A 20982-nucleotide genomic window follows, 5' to 3' on the forward strand; every position below is an offset into this window, starting at 1 on the left:
GGGGAGATGGTGCTGGTGTACAAAATCCCATAAGGATCGCAACCAGGGGTGATGCAAACATTCTGTCCAAGGTCTCCCAAAGATGGCATAAATGTGATTGAATTCCTCGGTCACAAGATGGTAAATCACTGAAAAGGGGATGTTCTGAATGCGGCTGTCCACCCAAAAATTCAAGACACCCTGAATGTAGACAGGGTGTGTTTCTAGTAGGAATTCTCTGCCCACTCAAAGATCTGACCTGCTATCAGATTTAATGCGGCATTTTGCCCCCCCCCCCCCACACACACACACAAGAGATAGCAAATGGTCACCTGGTTGTCCATCCTTACTAGAACATTCTAACCCTCCAAATGAGTGGCAAAAGTGTGCAGTGTTTTCTTCGCTGCAGCTAAATCCCTTCTCTCGGAGGAATGGCAACTAACCTCCTGAGACCAAAGACCTTGTGTTTCCAGATCCGTCAGAGTCACTCCCTAACCCCACAGACTGGCATCTGTTGTAAGACAGAGAGGAAGAGGATACTGAAAAAGGAACCCCTTTTGACAGATTTTTCTCCACTAACCACCCTTGGAGCTGATGACTGATTAGGGGTGTCACAGCGATCAACAACTTGTATTTCAGTGAATTCAAGGACCAGTGACTTAGAATGTGATTCACAAATGGTCTACGCTGACCACGAGCCCATGGGATAACAGCTGTTGAGTCAGTCATTAATCCCTGCATGCGTACCCACTCGCTATCACTGTAGGTTGTGCTAGGAGGTGCACAAGCATATTCTGCACAACAACAATCCACTGAGAAGGAAAGAACACACGGCCCACTCATGTTGAAGAAGACTCCGGTGAAAGTATTCACATGTGATTTACCACGCATTGCATTTGTTGCAGAACCTTCAGAACCCCTTCCACATTCTCCTGTGCCTTTTAAAAGAGAAGGAGCAGACAACAACCAGTCATCTAAGTATGAACAAATAGAAACACCAGCTAGTAGTAGATAAGCAATAAATGGAGGAAGTACCTTGGTAAAAACTCTGGTAGAAGTTGCCAGACCAAATGGGAGAGCTTGAAATTAGAAATGACAATCTCCCACTGCAAAACATAGGTACCATTGACTGGAGAGATGGACTGGAACATGAAAGTATGCATCCTGGAGGTCCAATGACAATAGTTGTGAACAATCAAAGGAATGACAAACTGTAATAAAATCATTTTGAACTTTTCCAGCTGAACATACTCACTCTCTTTTTAAATCCAAACCCCAACTCCAATTCACATCTAGTTTTCAGACTAGAAATAGGATTGAGCAGAAACCTGTGAAATTATGTTGCACTTTAACTGGTTTACTACTTTCTGGCTCCCCAGAAGCATTGCTTGTGCCTTTCCTTGAACATTTTGTAACAGGTAGGTCTGAAAAGCATAGGTGGATGTTGTGAGAAAGGAATGAGATACCTGGTCTTCACTATCTCCAGAACCCATAGATCTGACACACAGGTCGTCCACTGGAGATAATCCTGATTTAACCTTCCGCCAATCGGCAGATAGCGATTTTTTAGACCGGTTTTTAATGTTGATTTTGTTGGTGGGTCGGGATTTTCGTCCAAACGTGATCCCCAACCTGTGGTCCTAGAGGGACACTTTTCCTGAAAGTTAATTGATATCCATTTGGACAGAAATGATTTTTTAGTAGGTGCCAATTTAAATGGCTTAATATCCTTCAGCTCATCTTCCACCTTTTGAACCATTTTGTCAAGTTCAGCACCAAATAGTTAGGACACTTGTAAGGTAGTATTTGGATGAGCATTCTTCTAATTGAATCGAGCTTCCAAGCCTTCATCCACAGGAGTCTACATCCCACTACAGTAGTTCCTGCAGATGTGGTCGCTGCTCTAAGATTATCAAATGAGAAATCCGAGAGAAATGTAGCTCAAAGTCCAGTATTCGCTAAGAGAAAAGTTGGGTCTTCCATTTTCTTGAATATAGTCAAATAACAGTTTAAAATCTGTTAACGGAACCTGGGTGGCGTGAACTGCATAGGCACTTGCCTTGAATCCAAAATGCGAGGCAGCATATAATCTTTTAAGAGAAGATTACTTTTCTCTACAACTTCAGAAAGTAATGCATCTTCTAAAGCCAGATTTGAGATCGACTCGATTGAGGCCAAAATCGTATTGACTGTTGGTATCTGGGGAAATTCAGTGCCAAATCCTTTAGTGGATACCTCTTATTGGAAAGTGAGGTATTGCTGACTTATAATGATCTTTCCACTCTTTCAGCAGAATTTTCTTAATGATACTATGGAGGGGCAGATCATCAGTGTCAGGAGCATAATAGTGTGAGTAAAATCCCTCCTCATATGGATTTGTCTGCTTATACCCCAAAGTGTCTCTAATATGTATGAGCAGATCACAAAACTGAGAGCCTTGAACAGATTTCCCTCTTTGTTCTTCCTCAGGCTCCTCTTCCGTATCGTTATTGCATTTATTATGTAGCTCTGCTAAAGCAGAGTCCACTGCATCCTTTATCATGGACTGCAAGTTGGATCTGGAAATATGCAACACCTCCTCCTCCTGCAATTGGGCATTCTGCCACTTCTCCTTTACTTAACCACCCTCCATATTAGAAAGCAGGTCGACGGCGCACAAAATCCAGTGCTGTTCCAGCCTTATAGTCACTTGGTTACGAGATGCTGCGTCTCGCAGGATATCAGCACTAAATGAAAACAGTGCAGCCTCCCGTTTGCACTTATGTACGTGCTCATCGTGAGAACAGGTCGGGATACTAGACATTCATGGCTCCCGTGAAGCCCGACAACCAGTCTAAACCGCTCCCTGCCCCATCCCAGCCCACTTGAGCACATTGAAAAACCAGCCCACTTGACAAAGACTGCTGCGCCCAGCGACAACAGTAAGCAGAATAAAACAAAGAAAACAGTAAACAGATGGATGATTAAAGAATAGAAATGTGTGGCTTACCTAGGGTGAGCAGACTTCCCGGATTTCCCCGGACGGTCCCCGTTTTTGGAGAAGTGTCCCGGTGTTCAAACACTTTTCTCCAAATTGTACAAATGTCCCGGTTTTTGGGTAGTGCCTGGGTTATGTCCCGGTTTTTAAGGGAGGGTCGGGTGAACCTGGACGTTAATCATAGTGTTGTGAAGGCTCACATTTTGACCGGCTCTCTTAGAAATCGGACAGAGTTCAATTCTTTAAGCTCTCCTGCTGACTGTGCTGCTTTGCCTCATTTAAGCAGCACAGCAGGATTTAGGGCCAGATGTAGGTAAATTCAATTTAGCGATACCTTAATAGCGATTTTTACTGATTCGCTATTAAGGACTCGCTAAATTGAATGTTGGTAGGAATTGCTAAAATATTAGCGATTCCTTAATATTCCTTAAAAACTAATCGGAATGGGAAGATATTCACTATTTGTGATTCGGTATTAAAGAATCGCAAATAGCGGGAGCTATTTCAAGGGTGCCAGGGTGTCCAAAGGACACCCTGTTGCACCCCTGAAATGTGCATGTGTGCACATGTGGCGCACATTCATGCCCTAAGGTCATGGATGTGTGCCACATTGCACTTTTAAAAAAGCAAAAAAGGGCTTTTTAAAGGAAATCGCTACTTACCACCAATTTGAAGTTGGTGGTAATTAGCTATTCCTTAAGGATGAAGTGCACTTTTTTTGTGCAACTTACATTGCATTTAAGGAATCGCTATTTCCGATTCCTTAAATGCAAGAGCAAAATAAGGAATCACAATTTTGCGACTCTTTATTTTGCAAGTAGGTTTCAACTCACCTACATTGCTCTCAGCCAAATACCGGTCGGTAAAGCAGAAATTCAGCAAATTTCTGCGTTACCGCTCGGTATTTGGCCACCTACATCTGGTCCTGAATGAGGTGTGAATCGGGGCTGCAGAGGCCATAGGGCAAGACCAGGCCCACCAGCAGCCGGACCCTGGAGCTCTTCCCAGAACAGGCAGTAAAGTAATGAAGTAAAGTGAAAATATTTTTTTTAAGAACACAAATATATATATATATATATATATATTTATATATATATATATATATATATGTATATATATATATATATATATTACCTACTGGCGGTCGCCAGTAGGTATATATAGTTAGGATTTTTTCTCTATGGGATTTTTGAAAATTCTATGTCTAATAACTTTGGCGTTTGTGGACAGAATTGGCTGAAATTTTCTGGAAAATGGAACATTTTGTTTCTGAGCAGCCCCTGAAAATTTGGGGGGGGGTTCGTCAAGGGGGGGCCGAGAAAAAAGGGGGGTCCCAAAACGCGTTTTTCCCATGTTAATTTCCATAGGGCGGTTGGCCTCACTTTTAGCCCGAACGGCTGAATGGATTTGCACGAAACTTGGCAAAATTGTAGGGACTGGTAGCCCGATGTGCCTTTGCTAGGTCTCAATATATGTGCTCCTGTGGATTTTGAGAAATTAACGTTAAAAAAAAGATATATATCTGTAACAGCGCTCCGGGCAGCGCTCCGCTTCGCGTACTTTTCGCGTTACGGAGCTTTGCGAAGCGAAGCTGATTGGTTCTCCGGCGTCTGTAAACATTCCAAACAGTCCGTAGCGGCCGCCATCTTGTCTCTCGGTAGGATCGAGAGACAAGAGGAGGCCAAAGCGAAGGGGCAAATGACCATAAGGGGGCATAGTAGATCCTCCCTGACCCCCTAGGTTTGATGTGGAGGTTTTAAAAGGGCCCAGCGGGGCAAAAAAAAAAAAAAAAAAAAAAATCGAACGGCTGAATGGATTTGCATGAAACTTGGCAAAATTGTAGGGACCGGTAGCCCGATGTGCCTTTGCTGGGTCTCAATATATGTGCTGCAGTGGATTTTGAGAAATTAACGTTCAAAAAAAGATATATATCTGTGACAGCGTCCCGGGTAGCGCTCCGTTTCGCGTACTTTTCGCGTTACGGAGCTTTGCGAAGCGAAGCTGATTGGCTCTCCGGTGTCTGTAAACATTCCAAACAGTACGGAGCGGCCGCCGTCTTGTCTCTCCCCCAGGTGGAGGCTCGTCTGCTGTAGTGGGGCGCCCCTTTACCGTTTAAGTTGCCATTCAGCTGAGTTTTGGCCGCTCTTGATGCTACAGCGACAGGCGGCTGCAACAGGACTCTCAAAATGGCGGCCTGTTCTTTGGATTTGGGCCTGGTCCACTAAAATGGCCCTGGGACACCTTAGAACTCGGACGCGCAAATTTTTTTTCCTTTCCTCTACATGCAAAAAAGGTAAATGCCCGGTACGTTACCTGCCTCATCTGCCACGATGTACTCTCCAGAGGAACCGGAAAAAAATATAGTTATGGTAACTATACCATGCATCGTCATATGGAGAGGTGGCACCGATTAATTATAGTGCTGCACAAAAGAGAGATTTGGAGGAGAACCCCCGACCTGCCAGTACATTCACCAAAGAAGTGGCACTGACAGCATCAGAGGCAAGGGAAACGGTCCCAAATATTTAGAAGAACTTTGGAAAGATTAAAATGACATGTTTAGATTGTGGCAAATTAATTTCATGTGGACAGATGAGTGTTACTCTAATAAATACAGCATATGAACATCATCATAGTCGATGGTTGGTGGAGACATTTTGACTATATCCTGGACCTGCCCGTCCTCGCCCAAAATGGCGCCGGAATAAATGGGACTCGTAACTCCTTGTTGTGTACTGGTTGCAGAACCTTGATATCACGAGATACGTATGCAGTTTTGAAGCACATGGCGGGCGGGGACGAGAATTGATTGAATATTTCGACATCCCTATTGATATTAAGTTCTGATGTGTTATTGATTACTGTACTATTGAAAGTTCGAATTAACGTCACCCATGGTACTTGCCCGCAAATGTATATCTAGATAATTTTATTGTAACTGGCCCTGTCGTATTTTAATTATAAAATGTACGTCCACCGATTCCGCAACTGTTAGACACCTTAGTTCTTGCAACCTAATGGCCCGCCCGTTACGTTCCTCTACAGTGTAAATGTCTACTCATCATATACGATTACAGTTTGCTCCGTGGCCGGCCCACGTGGTTATAGGCCCGTATTTGTATACTGACATTTTCACAATAAAGGTTTTTAAAAGAAAACATGGTAGTAGTATTTACATTGGTAAAGTTTTTAATAATAGTCACTGTTTTAGAATCAGTAAAAGGCAAGTGAAATAAAGCAGTCCAATTACATGAAGGGTAAAAGGTATAATACGCAGGAACGCAGTAAAGATAAATGGTCAAGGGCTGTTGTGTTTTCTACTCCTGCAACATAAAGTGATCGATAAGAATCTGATATTCATGCGTATCGGCGACTAAGACAGCAGGCCGAGACTCTTTTGCTCAACGGCTCCGTCATGGGACGAAGAAACGCCCTTTTTCTCGAAAAAGGAATATATTTTACTTGCAGGACAGTTGTAAATTTTCCGGGAAAGTACATTAGCCTGGAACATTATAACATATGTTTAAGAAAAAATAATGTTCGAAAGTAATAAAAAGCGTAATTTTTAGGTCATATGACCAAGCCTTTCATCATTAGAATAAGAAAAGTAAAATGAACCAGTGAAAAGTTTTATTAACAAGTCACATGACCTGTTATGCTTACGTTACGCGCTGCGCGCCGCGCCCCGGATCGCTTCCGGGAAGCTGCGCTTCGCGCACCGGAGCACTTCCGGATGCGCTAACGCGGCGCGTCATATGACGCATTACACGACAACGCAGGTCCAGAATATAGTCAAAATGTCTCCACCAACCAGCGGTTGGAACACAACCCCTTTCAGCAGGCTAAATAGTTCTGTTAAATGACAACAGAAGGGACAGGCAACAAGAACCATCAGTCAAAGAGGGGAGGGCAAGTTCTTCTCTACCGGGTCACGTTGGGGGCGCTACCGGAACTGATCGAATTGGTAGTCTACAGTGTTTCTGGATGTTTCAGACTGAAGCTGGCATCAGCATGAGAGCACCACCATCTCGTAGCTCCGTCGTGGCCATTCCACGAGCAATCATGGCAGCCGCTCCCCACCAGAAGCCTGCGGGAGTCGGGGGCCCCCAAGACTTTTGTAGAATCTTCAAGGCTGAGGGGACGCTTTCGATAATGGAGCCCAAGCTCTAGCAGACAAGCGTCCGAGTTCCAAGGTGTCGCAGGGCCATTTTAGTGGACCACGCCCAAATCTGAAGAGCCGGCCGCCATTTTGAGAGTCCTGTGGCAGCCACCTATCGCTGCTCCGCAAGAGCGGGAGCAACTCAAGTACATGGTGAGCGAGACGCTGTAGTCGAAAGAGCGGGCGGTAAACAGCTGAATAGCGGAAGAGGCACAGTGTAGCAAAAGCGGGCGGAATGGCAACTGAAACGGTAAAGGGGCGCCCCACTACAGCGTGTCTTTAGGTGAAACGGATTGTGGGACACGGTCAAGAATGGAAGAGTCACCAAAAGGCAAAAAGTTCCGCTTGACCCCGGGAGCCGGCCACCTATGTCGAGGGCGATCTCAGGCCACACCAGGGCAACACGACTTGGGGAGGGGGCCGGAGCCAAGCGCCCCCTCCGAGTCCGCGCCATCACACCGTCCCTCGGGGGCCTCCGTCAAGCGGTTCAGGGTGGCACCGCATCACATTGTTTTCAAATGCAGTCACGTCCTCAAACAGCCCCCACTTACATTGAGAATAGTGAAGCTGTAGCAAGTGCAAATAGGCTTCAGACAGTGTTACAAGCACTCCTCAAAACTTTGAACTATCAGAGTGCATGAGTTTCATGCTCGATCGATTGAGCTAGCCGGATCGGGCAACAAAAAGTATAAAATAGTTATGTAAATAGTTATTTAATAAAATGTTTTACCCTGTTACTTTGCTGGTGTTTTGTATATATTTGTAATATTTGCATAGAGTTTATCGTTATTTTGGGCGGGGTGGGTGGCGGAGCCGAGCTGTCTTGCAGCCATCATGGTGTGGAGCTCAGTTCATCTCACTAGTTTCGTATTTCTCATGAGGGGTTGTTCCTAATGTTTCTATTTTAGCGAGGTCAAAAAGAGATCCCATTAGTGGCCTACTGATTTTGCTCGATTCCTTTTGTTTTTTTACACAATTGTTCACTATCTGCAAAGACTAAACAGAGTATTGCGACTCTGTGCTTGTTTCTAAATAGAGAATGAACCAAAGAGAACTAATTCTAAAATAGTAAATGCTTGGATAACAATCAATCAAATGGAGAGAGAAGCAGGCACGACGGATTACAACGGGGGCAAAGGCCTGCGTTAACTACCCTTCACTATCTGCAAAGAGAGAGTACTCCTAATAGAAATGAGGGGGAGGGGGGGGGCAGCATTCAAAGCAGATCAGTGTGCATAAACACGAAAATGTTTTTACTTACCATGTACTTGACATTCGACAGCTTATGATATTTGCTATTAAAAAACCATTGATATTCACTGAAAAAACCATAGGTTAGAGACCATATATAGTTAGGAATTAGCATTTAAAAAACCTTGAAAATTCACTGAAAAAACCATAGGTTATAGACCATATATAGTTAGGAATTAGCATTTAAAAAACCTTATTTTACTCACACAAAACCATTGAAATTCCATATATAGTTAGTTGCACTAACTACACATATATCGCGCACCCGCAATCCACTGCTGATGATGTCACATATTACATCATTCATGACATGGTCAGTGACATCACTGATGACATCACTGATGACATCTCAAATGACATCACTGATGACATCACTGATGACATCTCATTTGACATCATTCTTGTGCTAATACGATAAACCTCTTCAGACTCTAATATAACCTTAGATACACTCAGTGTATACAGACACTCACACACTGTCACTCATCCATGGAGTTACTCACACACCTAGTCAGTCATGCAAAGAAACAATCTCACCTCCATTCCCTCAACTATACAGATATACACATTACTTATTCAAACATATACTAACACATATTTACTCTCTTATACAATCCCTGATACAAGTTCACAATGATCCATACAGCCACTCACACATTCAGTGGCTCTCATGCACAGTTACTTATATATGCCAACTCTCACATGTACTGTGTTTTACATATGTACTTACTATGACATGTAGCATTGAGATATCCATTTACTCATCAATACACTCATGCACACAGTCAACCGCCCATGTAGCTGTTTCCACATGCACTCTTGAACTCATACACCTAGTGAATCAACTGCTCACACATCTATGCACAGAGTCACACACCTCCCAGCCACCCCCACACAAACTCAATCTCCCATACAAATACTTGGGCAACCAATCAATAACACATATAACCTCTCGTATAGCTAATGATCAACACATGCAGCAGTTTACATCACAACAGACATACTGATGCACATATTCAGACAGTTTAGTCACTAACCCATGCATTTAGTACGACACATTTATTCACTCACTCATACAGTCAGTCACGCACCTACTAAATCCTTCATCCAGACACTTATACATCCACTCATTCTTCAATAAATCAAACATATTTAAACTTTACAGAAACACACAGTCACTGGATGATGTCATCAGTGATGTCATCAGTGATGTCATTGGAGATGTCATCAGTGATGTCATCAGTGATGTCATTTGAGATGTCATCAGTGATGTCATCAGTGATGTCACTGACCATGTCATGAATGATGTAATATGTGACATCATCAGCAGTGGATTGCGGGTGCGCGATATATAGTTAGTGCAACTAACTATATATGGAATTTCAATGGTTTTGTGTGAGTAAAATAAGGTTTTTTAAATGCTAATTCCTAACTATATATGGTCTATAACCTATGGTTTTTTCAGTGAATTTTCAAGGTTTTTTAAATGCTAATTCCTAACTATATATGGTCTCTAACCTATGGTTTTTTCAGTGAATATATATATATATATATATATATATATATATATATATATATATATATATATATATATATATATATATATATATATATATATACGTTCACTGTTGATAAATGTAGTCTTCTGATGATGGCGGGTTCCAATCCCAGCCTTCGATTATTCTGAGGTCAGTGAATGGAGTACCATAAATTGGGTACTAGTCGCAATGGTTAATTATAGTTCTTAGGAACAGCAGAAATTCTGTATGATGCGCCACATAAAAAGAAAATTCATATTATAATTGCTCATCCTCTGACTCCTCTTCGCTCCTATCATATTTCCACATATTTCTGTCCAACTGATTTGTTCTTCTTTGAAAATGATTGTATCCTCTATCATTCTGCGTCTGCCGTCGAAGTGCATTACAAATAGTATGGGAACTGTGATGCTGCATGTAACTCCCTTGCCATACCACACCACTCAAAAAGATGACATCTGTGTTGTCAGTAATTTTCAAGTGGTTCCATCAGTTAAAGCCAACACCGGCTTCCAAGCAGCCTCTACATTTGCTGATTGAAGGGTTGCTTACATTTACATTTCCTTCAAGGAAGCAGGCCTGTGGCAAGAAGGCTCGTTTCTTGTTTAGCTGTCTGCCCTCCTTCTGTTTCACAGGAGACTCCCTGCCTTACACTTCAGCTGAAGAATTTAAACTAGCTGAAATAACTGTTCTGGGACGGTTGTCTTTTCACAAAAAGAAGGGGAACTTTTTTTTTTCATAAATCAAAAAAAGCATTGGCACTTTGTGCCCCTCCGATCTTGTCCCCTTCGACCTCTGGCTTCTACTCCTTATGGTCTAATATGAAACAGGAGAAGAAGAAAAAAAGAAGCAGATAAAAGACACAAGCACACATTCAGACACGGACTACGAGGTGCACTAGTGAAAAGAAAAGGGCAAAAGTAAATGAGGACAAAGTAGATTAGAGTGAAAATCTGTCATCCAGGCAAACTCTGGGCAGTGACTGTAAAACTTCAGTGCAAAGAGTCAAAATTCAGAACAACATTTCAAGACAAAATGTCAGTTTATGGACACATCTGAGAAGACTATACCACACTCATCCAAAGCACTTATTTACTACATTTTATATTGTACTATGTATACACTGTGATCCGTATGGGGTTGCCTCGAGGCATAGTACATACAAGTTGCATACAATATCCTTGTTCAATGGTGAATTGATGCCCTAGAGCACAGTGTGGAGCGCATCACAGTTATGAGTATCTAATTGTTTCTGAAACATTGATGTAAGTGATTATTCTCCTTCTACTAGCTAAGACAATTTAACAACATACAGCTCAACTTATCATCCATTAGTCATCAACTCTACAAACATGAGACATACAAAGGGAGTATAGACAACAATTTGAAGAATCCCACACATGCAGTCCATGGTCATCATACCAGTCCTGTGCAAACAGTGCACCACCATGTGTGTTGTACCCCCACCAATTTCATAGTGCAACATTATCCGCTGTCTGCTGTACCCCCACCCAATTCATAGTGCACCATCACACATAGCATTGGGCCCTGCCACTCTCAGTCCATTCATTTACAGCATGAGGCACAGCACGCCACCACCTGCGGCAAAGCGCAGCTTCACCCACTTCATAGTGTTGGCTAGAGCTCTGGGGAGGACGTTTAGGGCCAGACCAGGCCAAGGCTTGTTTTACATTCAGCCTCAGTCACGAGGGCCAGACGCACCCCAAGCTGGGTGTGGAGCAGGATCTTGGAAATGGCTGACCTGGAAGAGGTTGTCAGAAAATGGCCACATTTAAAAGGTTGTAAGTGCACGACCTCCACGTCTAACCAAGGATGATGCCACCCATCTCATATATTCATCCCATCCCATCTTGTAACGTACCAGTCACTTCACCTGTACAACTTCACAATTATGCCTTTTCCTCTACACCTTCTGTGCCTTACCTATACACAGAATGGTCTCTGTATATAAAAGCCACATCACACCGGGACCGTAAGCACCCGGCTATTGAGGCAGGGGATAGCATCCTGCTAGAGATACTCAGGTCTGCCAGCCACACAGAAGCAGACTTCAGAGTACCTTTCAGACATCCCATGTGTTGTGAGGCTCTACTAAAGGCCAATGTCTAGTTAACAAGTACATGCTAACATAATTCAACACAACGATACACACTAACAGGATTTTTGGAGGGTTCGAACTTTACTACCCCGTGCCCCCACATGTTCTCATGGACAGAGTGTTCACACAGCTGCCTAGGCACTGTTTCCTAGGAGGTACTGCAGTTTTTTCTCACACACATGGACAAGTACAATCATTTTCAGGTAGTTCTAACAATTTCTTTTTTGCTCTTTTCTGCAACTAAGAGTGAGAATTTACCAGAAAAGGGTCTGATCAAGTATGCACTCCTTCGTGTTCACTGGTATACCTGGTTTACACTAACCTTTTGCCAGACCAGATACCAAGGACCTCCTAGGTTTCATCCTAAAAAAATAAATGTATTGCCCTAGGGCTCAGCTCAGGAAAAATTACGAAATCCCTAAAACGGCACCCCGAGGACTTACTTGGATTTATGGCTAATTAACCATATTGACAGAAACCCCAGCCATACACCAGAATGTATTATACTTATAGTTTCTCTGGAGAAGGCTTATATTTTCTAAAGCTATGCGCGTGAAATGTGCAGGCGGAAAATCAGTGAAAACGTTATTCCACGTGAAAACATGTTTTCTTCTACACCCTCATCACCCACCTTGTCAGCCTGGTTTGTTCACTTGAATTTTTAGAAATGAATGAAAGGCACAGCAAAGCATGCAAAAGTCTACGTCGAATCGAGGGTGTCAAGTTAATTGGCATTGACTAACAGTATGGGGCTTCCCACTGAACATCCATTGCTTGTCTCCGGAGTGCCATGACTGTGGAACTATCCGCACGCTTTGCAAAGCAGAGCGGATGACTTTGAAGCTGGGAACCAGGTTCGCACTGTAGGGAGGCTCAAACATCCTGTCATTCTGGGTAAATAACTTAATCTCCTCGGGTCTAAAAAAATAAAATGAGAATGTGTTATTCTGTAATGGCAACTTGTGCCCATGCAAAGCACCTTGATGCCTTTGGGTCGAGTTTGCGCTGTATAAAACTGCAAAAAGAAAATAGTAGGCATCTACGCACAGAAATATTCCTATTGTGAAGCGCTCTGACACCCTCGGTAAAGTCCGCGCTATATAAAAATGCACAAATAAATAAATAAATAAAAGAAAAGTAGCAGATCCGTCTGTTTCCACGTTTTCTGTTGCCTACCCATGGAAAGCCTTTGAGAACTGAGCTCTCAGTGCATTGCAGAGTGCTCATTATATTAACTTATTAAAGGGATTTGTTTTGCGCAAAACTGGACGGACCGAATGCATGGCAAGAGAACGCTTAACTATTAACATTGAACAGAGGGAAGTAGCAGTCATCTTAAACAGTATTCTAGACCAGCATCGGTATATACGTATACGGCAGTGTCTCACATTGTTAATGCAATCTGAAAAGGTGGGTTTATCGAGGCTTTTCAAACTGTCAATACACAAGTGTGTTAGGCTGTCTGATAGTGGACTTCATATTGCTGGAACGTGACCTGAGAGTTTCATGGTCTTTGTCATTTTGTGTTTTGGCATCTGTCATAACAGGCTGGATTCCTCACACATGATTCTGGTACATAGCTTGTTTTTAGTTAGTTGAGAAGGCTGAGAAAACTCTATTTCTGGGTAATGGGGGCATTTTAAAGTCAGTTCATGTTTTAAGGAGGGGTCAGTGAACTTCTTTTAGAATTGAAATTGTGTAGTCAGATTTGTTTGCACCTTTGACAAAAAGAACTGTCACATGGAGATTGGCTTTGAGGGAACCACAGCGGATTTCGGGACTACTGAGAGTCTGGTGTCACCCATGTGAAGGTGAGAGAGGACGAGGCCCTTCCCGTCTGTTCAAAGATCAGAGTAGTGAATATACTCTTTTAGATTTGTAATAGGATTAGAAGGAACGTGCAGGTTTCAAATGTTTTTCGATGTACGGGAAGCATCATTAGATTTTGGTCGATAGTGAATCAGAAAGGACCAGTTAGGGTATCACACTGAGGTCTTAAATTGGAGAGGCCATTCTTTGACTGCATGGGGTGCTTCCTTGGAGTAAAAGAGGAGGAAATCTTGGCCAGATTTACCAAACAAGTTGCAATACGCAGTGTAGAACATAAAGTTGATGCACTGCATGAAAACTAGAGACCAGAATAGCTACATGTCTACTAAGATGTGGTGCTGTACTCCTCACTCCCTGTGCTGATGCAATTTGTCAGCCTTGTGCCAACACAAACACTCTTGCGCTGTAGTGCAAGGGTTTCCGTGTTCTCTGAAGCATTGTTTTGTACTGGAAGCAGAGTCAAAATTGCCTATGGGGCTATCAGGCAGTGCCCAATGGCCTGATCTGACAGATCAGGGAGTGGGCTGGTTTATCAGCAGTTATGGGGCAGTTTTATAGCCAGGTTGGCCTGTAATTACAGCTCATTGTTCTGATATTACCTCTTTTTTAACTACCTAGTTCCTCAATGGAGGCTGCTTTTATTTTAGTGCCTGTGTCTATTTTTTGTCCCAGTCCGACCCTGACTGGAAGAGGCGCCTTCCTGTATAAAAACCTTGCTTTAATGCTTTTCCCACCATGTATGTGTGCTGTTCAATGCAGCATGCATGCAAAGTAGGAAAAACAAGAAATGAAATATTTTTTCAATGTTGTCACTGCCTCGAGGAGGCATAGGATTTTGATGTAAATCACTGTCTACGATTCTTTGTAGACAGGGATTTTTGTCAAAACCCATGGGTGGTTGCTTGGAAAAACCCATGCACCACCCATTGAATACACCCTTGAAGCAAAAAAATGCAAAGTGGCACATTGAACAACTTTGCGTTACTTTGAGATGCTATCCAACACAAATCCAGATCTGCATTGGATAGTAAGTTCCACCTCAACACTTTGCTTTAGGTTTATGTTGACAAAAGGGACGCAAACCCAATGCAAAGCGTTAGTAAATCTGGGCCTCAGTTTGAACCAAGTGTAGTTTCAGGGAAAATAACTCTTCCAAATCATTAGTTTTGTTAGGAAGAAATCCAAAGTTGACATTTTAGATGGGATGAGTTCATTGACCTCTTTTTGCAAGAGGTCACATTTAAACATTATACAGAGCTGTATTTAGGGCCACTAGATTTATGTGATTTTGCAGCGTTTCCTGCATAATGATAGAGTTCTGCATTTGCCACATTCCCACCATCTACTGCATAATCTGCAGATTTAAACAAAAAAGTTTGTTTCTAGCTTAAACGGTTCAAAAGTTACTAAAAGCGTACTAAAACCTGTTGCTGTGCAGTGGAAGGCCATTTGCAAAGGTTGACTGGTCACCTTTCTGTTGCTTATTGCTATATTTGAGTGTTAGGCCAGTACTAATGAGGTGCAAACAATGCCCAGACAGTGTTAGCAAGTGCAAAAATGACAAAATAAGGAAGTTATACTACAGCCACGGCCCGTGGAGGGAGTTTCGGTGGGGCAGGAAGGCGGGGCGGGGGGCTGCTAAAAACCGGAGTATGGATAATTGGAGGCAGGGGGGGCTACGAAATTCGTTTTATTTATTAAATTGTTTACTTACCTCCAAATTATCCATACTCCGGATTTTAGCACCGCCCACCCTACCCCACCCTCGCCCCGCCTTCCTGCCCCACCGAAACTCCCTCCACAGTCCGCGGCTGTTAGACTATCTAAAAATGTTACGCATTACGCTGCATAATTTGGCTTTTCTTGTTGCATAATTTACTCAAGCCAGCCGCTGATTTGGCCATCCTGTTGCGCATAACTCCAGTGACCCTGGTTGTATTATTGTGCCATTCTACATCTGCAAATAGTTGTATTTATTTCTGTTCGTTTTTCTCTCAATCTCGATTTCCAGGCCACAAAAGTGAATGCAGATGGGGAGCAAACTGGAAAGGATGCTGGGAGGACCAATGAGAGGGCAAAGGATCTTGCAGGATTCATAAAGGGCACTCTCCAGGCAGCAGAAGGTAGGGACAAAGCAGAAACGGAATAGAAGCTCAAATAAATGCACATTTCAAAATCGTTTTAGCACCACACAGTGCCAGTACTCCAACCCCCAGATTCATCAAGAACACATTTTGCTAATCCTTAATAGCGAAAAATACCGAATCGCTATTAATAAATAGCAAAATGCTATGCATCAGGAAATCACTAAAAAAATAGCGATTCGCAATTAAGGAATATCTCTCCATTCATTCCTATGAACCTAGAGGCCCATAGGAATGAATGGGAAGACAATCTCAATTTGCTAATCGCAATTAGCGATTCGCAAATTGAGATTGCGATTTCAAGGGTGCAGGGGTGTCCAAAGGACACCCTGTTGCACCCCTGAAATGATGTGTGCACATATGTTGCGCACACACATGCCCTGTGCTCAACATGAAACTTTGAAAAATGCACTTTAGTGCATTTTTCAAAGTTTTTGCAAATTACCATGAAGTTGTACTTCATGGTAATTTGCGTGCCCTAAAAGCGAATTCGCTATTTTTTTCACTTTCATGCATTGCATTTAAGGAATCTCAATTTGAGATTCCTTAAATTCAAAGAATCGCAATTTAGCGGATTCTTAATTAGCGATTTTTGCATTTGGGATGATACATCCCAAATGCAAAAATACCGCTCGCAAAGGGCCAGATTCTCAGAATCTGGCCCTTTGCGAGCTGATTTTTGTTTGATGAATCTGGCTGCAAGTTATTAAAATATAGTTAAAGGAGCTTTGTATCTGAAGTCTGAATCCAGCCAAATGTATTTTCTCTCATGGTGCCCAAATGCAATTCGAAAGTGTCATGTGTTTTTGCAATGCATTATTTTTTAATGTAAGTAAGAAGGAATAAGGAGCGGAATGCCTATCCGGCCCAGCACTATGCTATGGACAAATTGTGCATAGACTTGCTGGCACCCATTTTTGGATTGGAAAGATCTCGTTACGATGAAGAGGAAATCTACCTTTTCCCCAGATAGAAGCGAGGTGTCTCACGAACAGCTGAGCTGGGTCACAGCATGGCTGAGTACATATGTTTATGAGATTGTGGCTCCAAAACGCATACATTTCGCTCACAATTTAATTGGGCTAGTGTGTGAATTGCAGACCACTCAGTTAGCAGAAGGACTTGAACACGTGTCATTCCCTCATTTTACTACAGTGTATACATAGGTTCTCATGCTGCACATATTCAGTGTGAACAGTGTTTGAATTCCAGAGGCTGCAGTGGCAGCTCCAATTTTGCAATGCGTGCTTCACACCACCTTTTATTTTGTGCTTTTTTGTAATTTATAGTTTTTGCATAGCGCTGACAGTGCCAAAGAAATATAGGCGCTGTTCATTTCTGTGTTTCCACAGTGCAGCTCGTAAAGCTAATGATGGATGGGTAATTACGGGTGCAAGGTAGCGATGAATTAAATGAATCCCTTTAGGAGTATTCCTATTCTTAAAGAGTAACTAGTGCAATTAAATTACTAATGGCCGCCGTCTGTTTAGCAGTTGTTTATTTGTAAGGTAGTTAAATAAATTGATTTTTATTTGTAGAATCCCTCATTGCTTTTTCCTCCAATGGCCAAGTTAAACTGCTCCTTTTCATAATTTGTTGCGCTCTCTGCAAAATTGCCGAAGAAACTATTGCTATTGAGGAACATCTATTGCACATCTTTCATAAATGGAGGATGTAGTAGAGGAGGTAGGTGGAGGGTGAGGAATAAGTTCCACTGCATCTTTCTAGAAGTGGAAATGCCGAGTTTGAAGGTTCTTTGGTAGCCACCTTTAGAAACAGGATCTTGTGGACCTGTGTGATTTTTAAGAAAATAATGAAAATTCATACTTTGTGTCAGAGGAGTTCCAGTCTATCTATCCATTCTCATGAAACTTCAACATTGATTTATTGATTTTTATCAGACATTTAATTATAGAGATAATCGTGGATATATGAGCATTGATTGGATAATAACTAGGCCTGGGTGAAATCCACATAATTTCGGTTGCGGAAAAATCTCAAAATACCCAAATAATAACACACAATTACGTGCTATTATGCGAATGACCAGCTTCAGCACTTTTCACGGAATTAGTAGCGTGAAGTGCGCCTTCATGTCGTTTTTTGGTGTTGTCAGAAATCCTTTCAGAGGGCTACAGGACAGCACTGTGTACAACCGTCAGGGAGGAGGCATGTTACTCCTGATGTCTCTGGTCTCAACCTACTATGGGTCCTGAGCAACTGGGGCAAGCGCTTGACTCTTGAGTGATAAATCAGGTCGAGCAGTTCAAGGCATTTCGAGAGGGAGGTATGTGTGAGGCTTACACCAGCGCAAGACAAGTACAAACTGTGCCCACAATAAGGTGATTGTCCAGTCCAAAAATGTCTTTTATGAAAGAGTAGCATTTTAATAAAAGCACACAAAGCATAGAAGCTACACACTAAATAATATCCACCGTCTCTTCAGGTCAGCACACCAGCGTCATCCTGGGCATTATCCCTGAGTCTCTACATCCCTTTCTAGAGAGGCTGGTCATTCCCCATTCGATACTGGAGACAACTTTTAGATGTGGCCCATGCTAGTCCTCAAGCAGCAAAGTCTAAGTTAGACATTTAAAAGTCCACTTCACAGACCGCAAACATCGATGCCAGATCTCCTCCCACAACACATATAGAAAGCCATTAGCTCTTTAGTGCTGTGTTATCTGCTTCAATGGGCAGTCGGACCTCGTGCCGGATCAACCATAACCCCACCCTTCCCCCAGCTGTCCTCCCCTAGAAGTATGTGGACCCACCATCCACCAGAGCATATGCCACCCTGCGATACCCGTACCCAAAATTCCATGACCCCCCCCTGTTCTTCTCCAACCCAGTTCTGTTCAGAAATTTCCTATAGAACCATCTCCACAGTGACAAAACTTTGGACTAAAAACTGTGCGACAAATACTACATTATGTTTTAATACATTGGATACGAAGTTCGATAACCTGTTACATGATGCAATATGTCACAGTAAATGCAAAATGTCCATAAAAATATGTTTAAAAGTCAACTTCAGCAGTGCTACATGCTATGTTTGTTCAAGTCCCCAACAGGCTTCCCATTCTCAAACAGTCTTGCCCAACCTGATGGCAGCCAGGAGGACCAAGGCACATCTTCAGGGCTTCGATCTCCCAAGGCTGCGTGTCTGTGACCTGTCATGGTCTTTCCCTGAGAATTCGTCGGGCCTCCTTCAGTCTGTGGATGGGCTACAGTAGTATTGAACATCCTTCTCCACAGCTCCCAATAATCAGTAAGTGATCTTCACAGCATCCTGGAGGCTGAAGTCTGGTGCTTCAGGGTCAGGGAAAGTTGGGCCACTCACCCAGCATGGAAACTAGCAGGACGTGGACCCTAGTTCTGGTTCCATCAGCAACTTGTGGGTCTCTGCTCCCACCTTTATAGTTCAACTCCAGACACCAATGCGATTTGGTGTATGATCCTTTGAAATTTGGGTTGTGGGTGCCAGCTCCTTTGAAGTGCTCTCTTCTCTGCCACCACAAGAGTGGCTCCAATTCTGATTGATCTACAACGCAGACCAAGGAAATAACAAGGGATCACCCCTGGCTGTCCGCCTCCACTGACATATGCCTTGTAAAGGTTCAAAGCCCTAAACCTTCATCTCTGTAACACTCCTGTGGTCTACAGTGCCAACCTTATCAATCCCACCATGTCCATTACTATGAACTCAGGCCTCACTGACCAGTAACTCTTCCTTGAATCAAAACAACCTTTGATGTGCACAGAGGATGCTCTGCTCCTCTACCTTAAGTGTGTGCTTCCACCCTAGCCCTCATGGGTTTTCAGCAATACTCATTTTATATTAGGGTTTCAGTCTTCACTTCCCTAGCCTTTCCAGGTCCTGTGTTCCAAAATTGAACACATAAGCCTCCATGTTATGTACCATACACAGGCACACTAATCGCAGCACGCACACACAAGTATGACATGCTGACTGGTGCTACAAACAATCCATGCACGCCAAGAATGAGCTAGGAACACAGCCACAGAACTTTACATGAGAGATTCAGGAGGCCCCACTCTTGTGATACAGTAAAAATGCCTGTTCACACTACTGATCATTATAAAATTATAAAATAAATAGCATCACCACCATGCTTGTGTCACTTAATTCCTGATATGGGCAGTGGTCCTCTACCATCACAAGGGTAGCGCTTGGTGTGCCCCTCGGTCAAACAAGACCCTATTATCATGAGACAAGCCTAGGTCATGACCACATGCATGTTTCATGTCCCACCATGACCAACAATCATTACTAGAGATCCAAATATCCATAGAGCAGTGGCACTGAGGGAAGGGGACTTTTCCATCACAAAGGTGTGACAACTCATTTTATGTTCATAAAACACAGAATATTGTAAGTTGTGATGTCGTATCATGGCATCATCTCAGACAATTTGTGTAATAATTAGAATATGAAATGCTGGAAATTATGCAAGAATACATACATTTTGCCAGGACCTAATGATAAATCCTGGTGAATAGCTTCAAATGGAAAACATTTTATTACGTGCCTTTTGGCTAGCATGCTGACACCGTGCATGTTGAGTTATCATTTTATACAGTACAATCTACTGCCAGAGCATAATCCATAAGAGGCCATTTTGACGACCACAGTAAGGTATATCTAAACAGAAGGAGCATCAGCGGTTACTGACAATGGACAGAGACCCTTTAATGACTTCTGGAATTAATGGTTTCTTAAGCGAAGACTCTTTGGTAATGGGATGTTGTGTACTGTTAGAAATGGGATTTCTGGTTGGCTAAGGCTTGTGCCAAAGCCAGGCAGAAACCACCACTCTAGTCAGGGCAAGGGAGTTACACCCCCAGATAACCCCTGCTCACCCTCTTGGCAATGTGACACGAGCAGTAAGGCTTTTCCCGGAGGCAATGTGTAAAGCGTTTGCGCAACACACACACACAGCAGCAACACACTAGGCACACCA

At 42.9% G+C, this 20982-nt stretch overlaps 1 protein-coding gene across 7 annotated transcripts in view; it reads left to right on the forward strand.

Moving 5' to 3' along the window:
• LAMA2 (laminin subunit alpha 2) overlaps positions 1-20982 on the forward strand; it is a 3430794-nt gene that overhangs the window by 2474694 nt on the left and 935118 nt on the right. For all 7 annotated transcript variants that reach the window (XM_078648920.1, XM_078648921.1, XM_078648915.1 and 4 more), the window contains one exon: positions 15865-15976. In XM_078648920.1, the coding sequence (XP_078505046.1) occupies positions 15865-15976 (112 nt within the window). The remainder of the gene's footprint in view (positions 1-15864; positions 15977-20982) is intronic.

The sequence above is a fragment of the Lissotriton helveticus genome, chromosome 6 (genome assembly GCF_964261635.1).
Source record: "Lissotriton helveticus chromosome 6, aLisHel1.1, whole genome shotgun sequence".
NCBI lineage: Eukaryota > Metazoa > Chordata > Amphibia > Caudata > Salamandridae > Lissotriton > Lissotriton helveticus.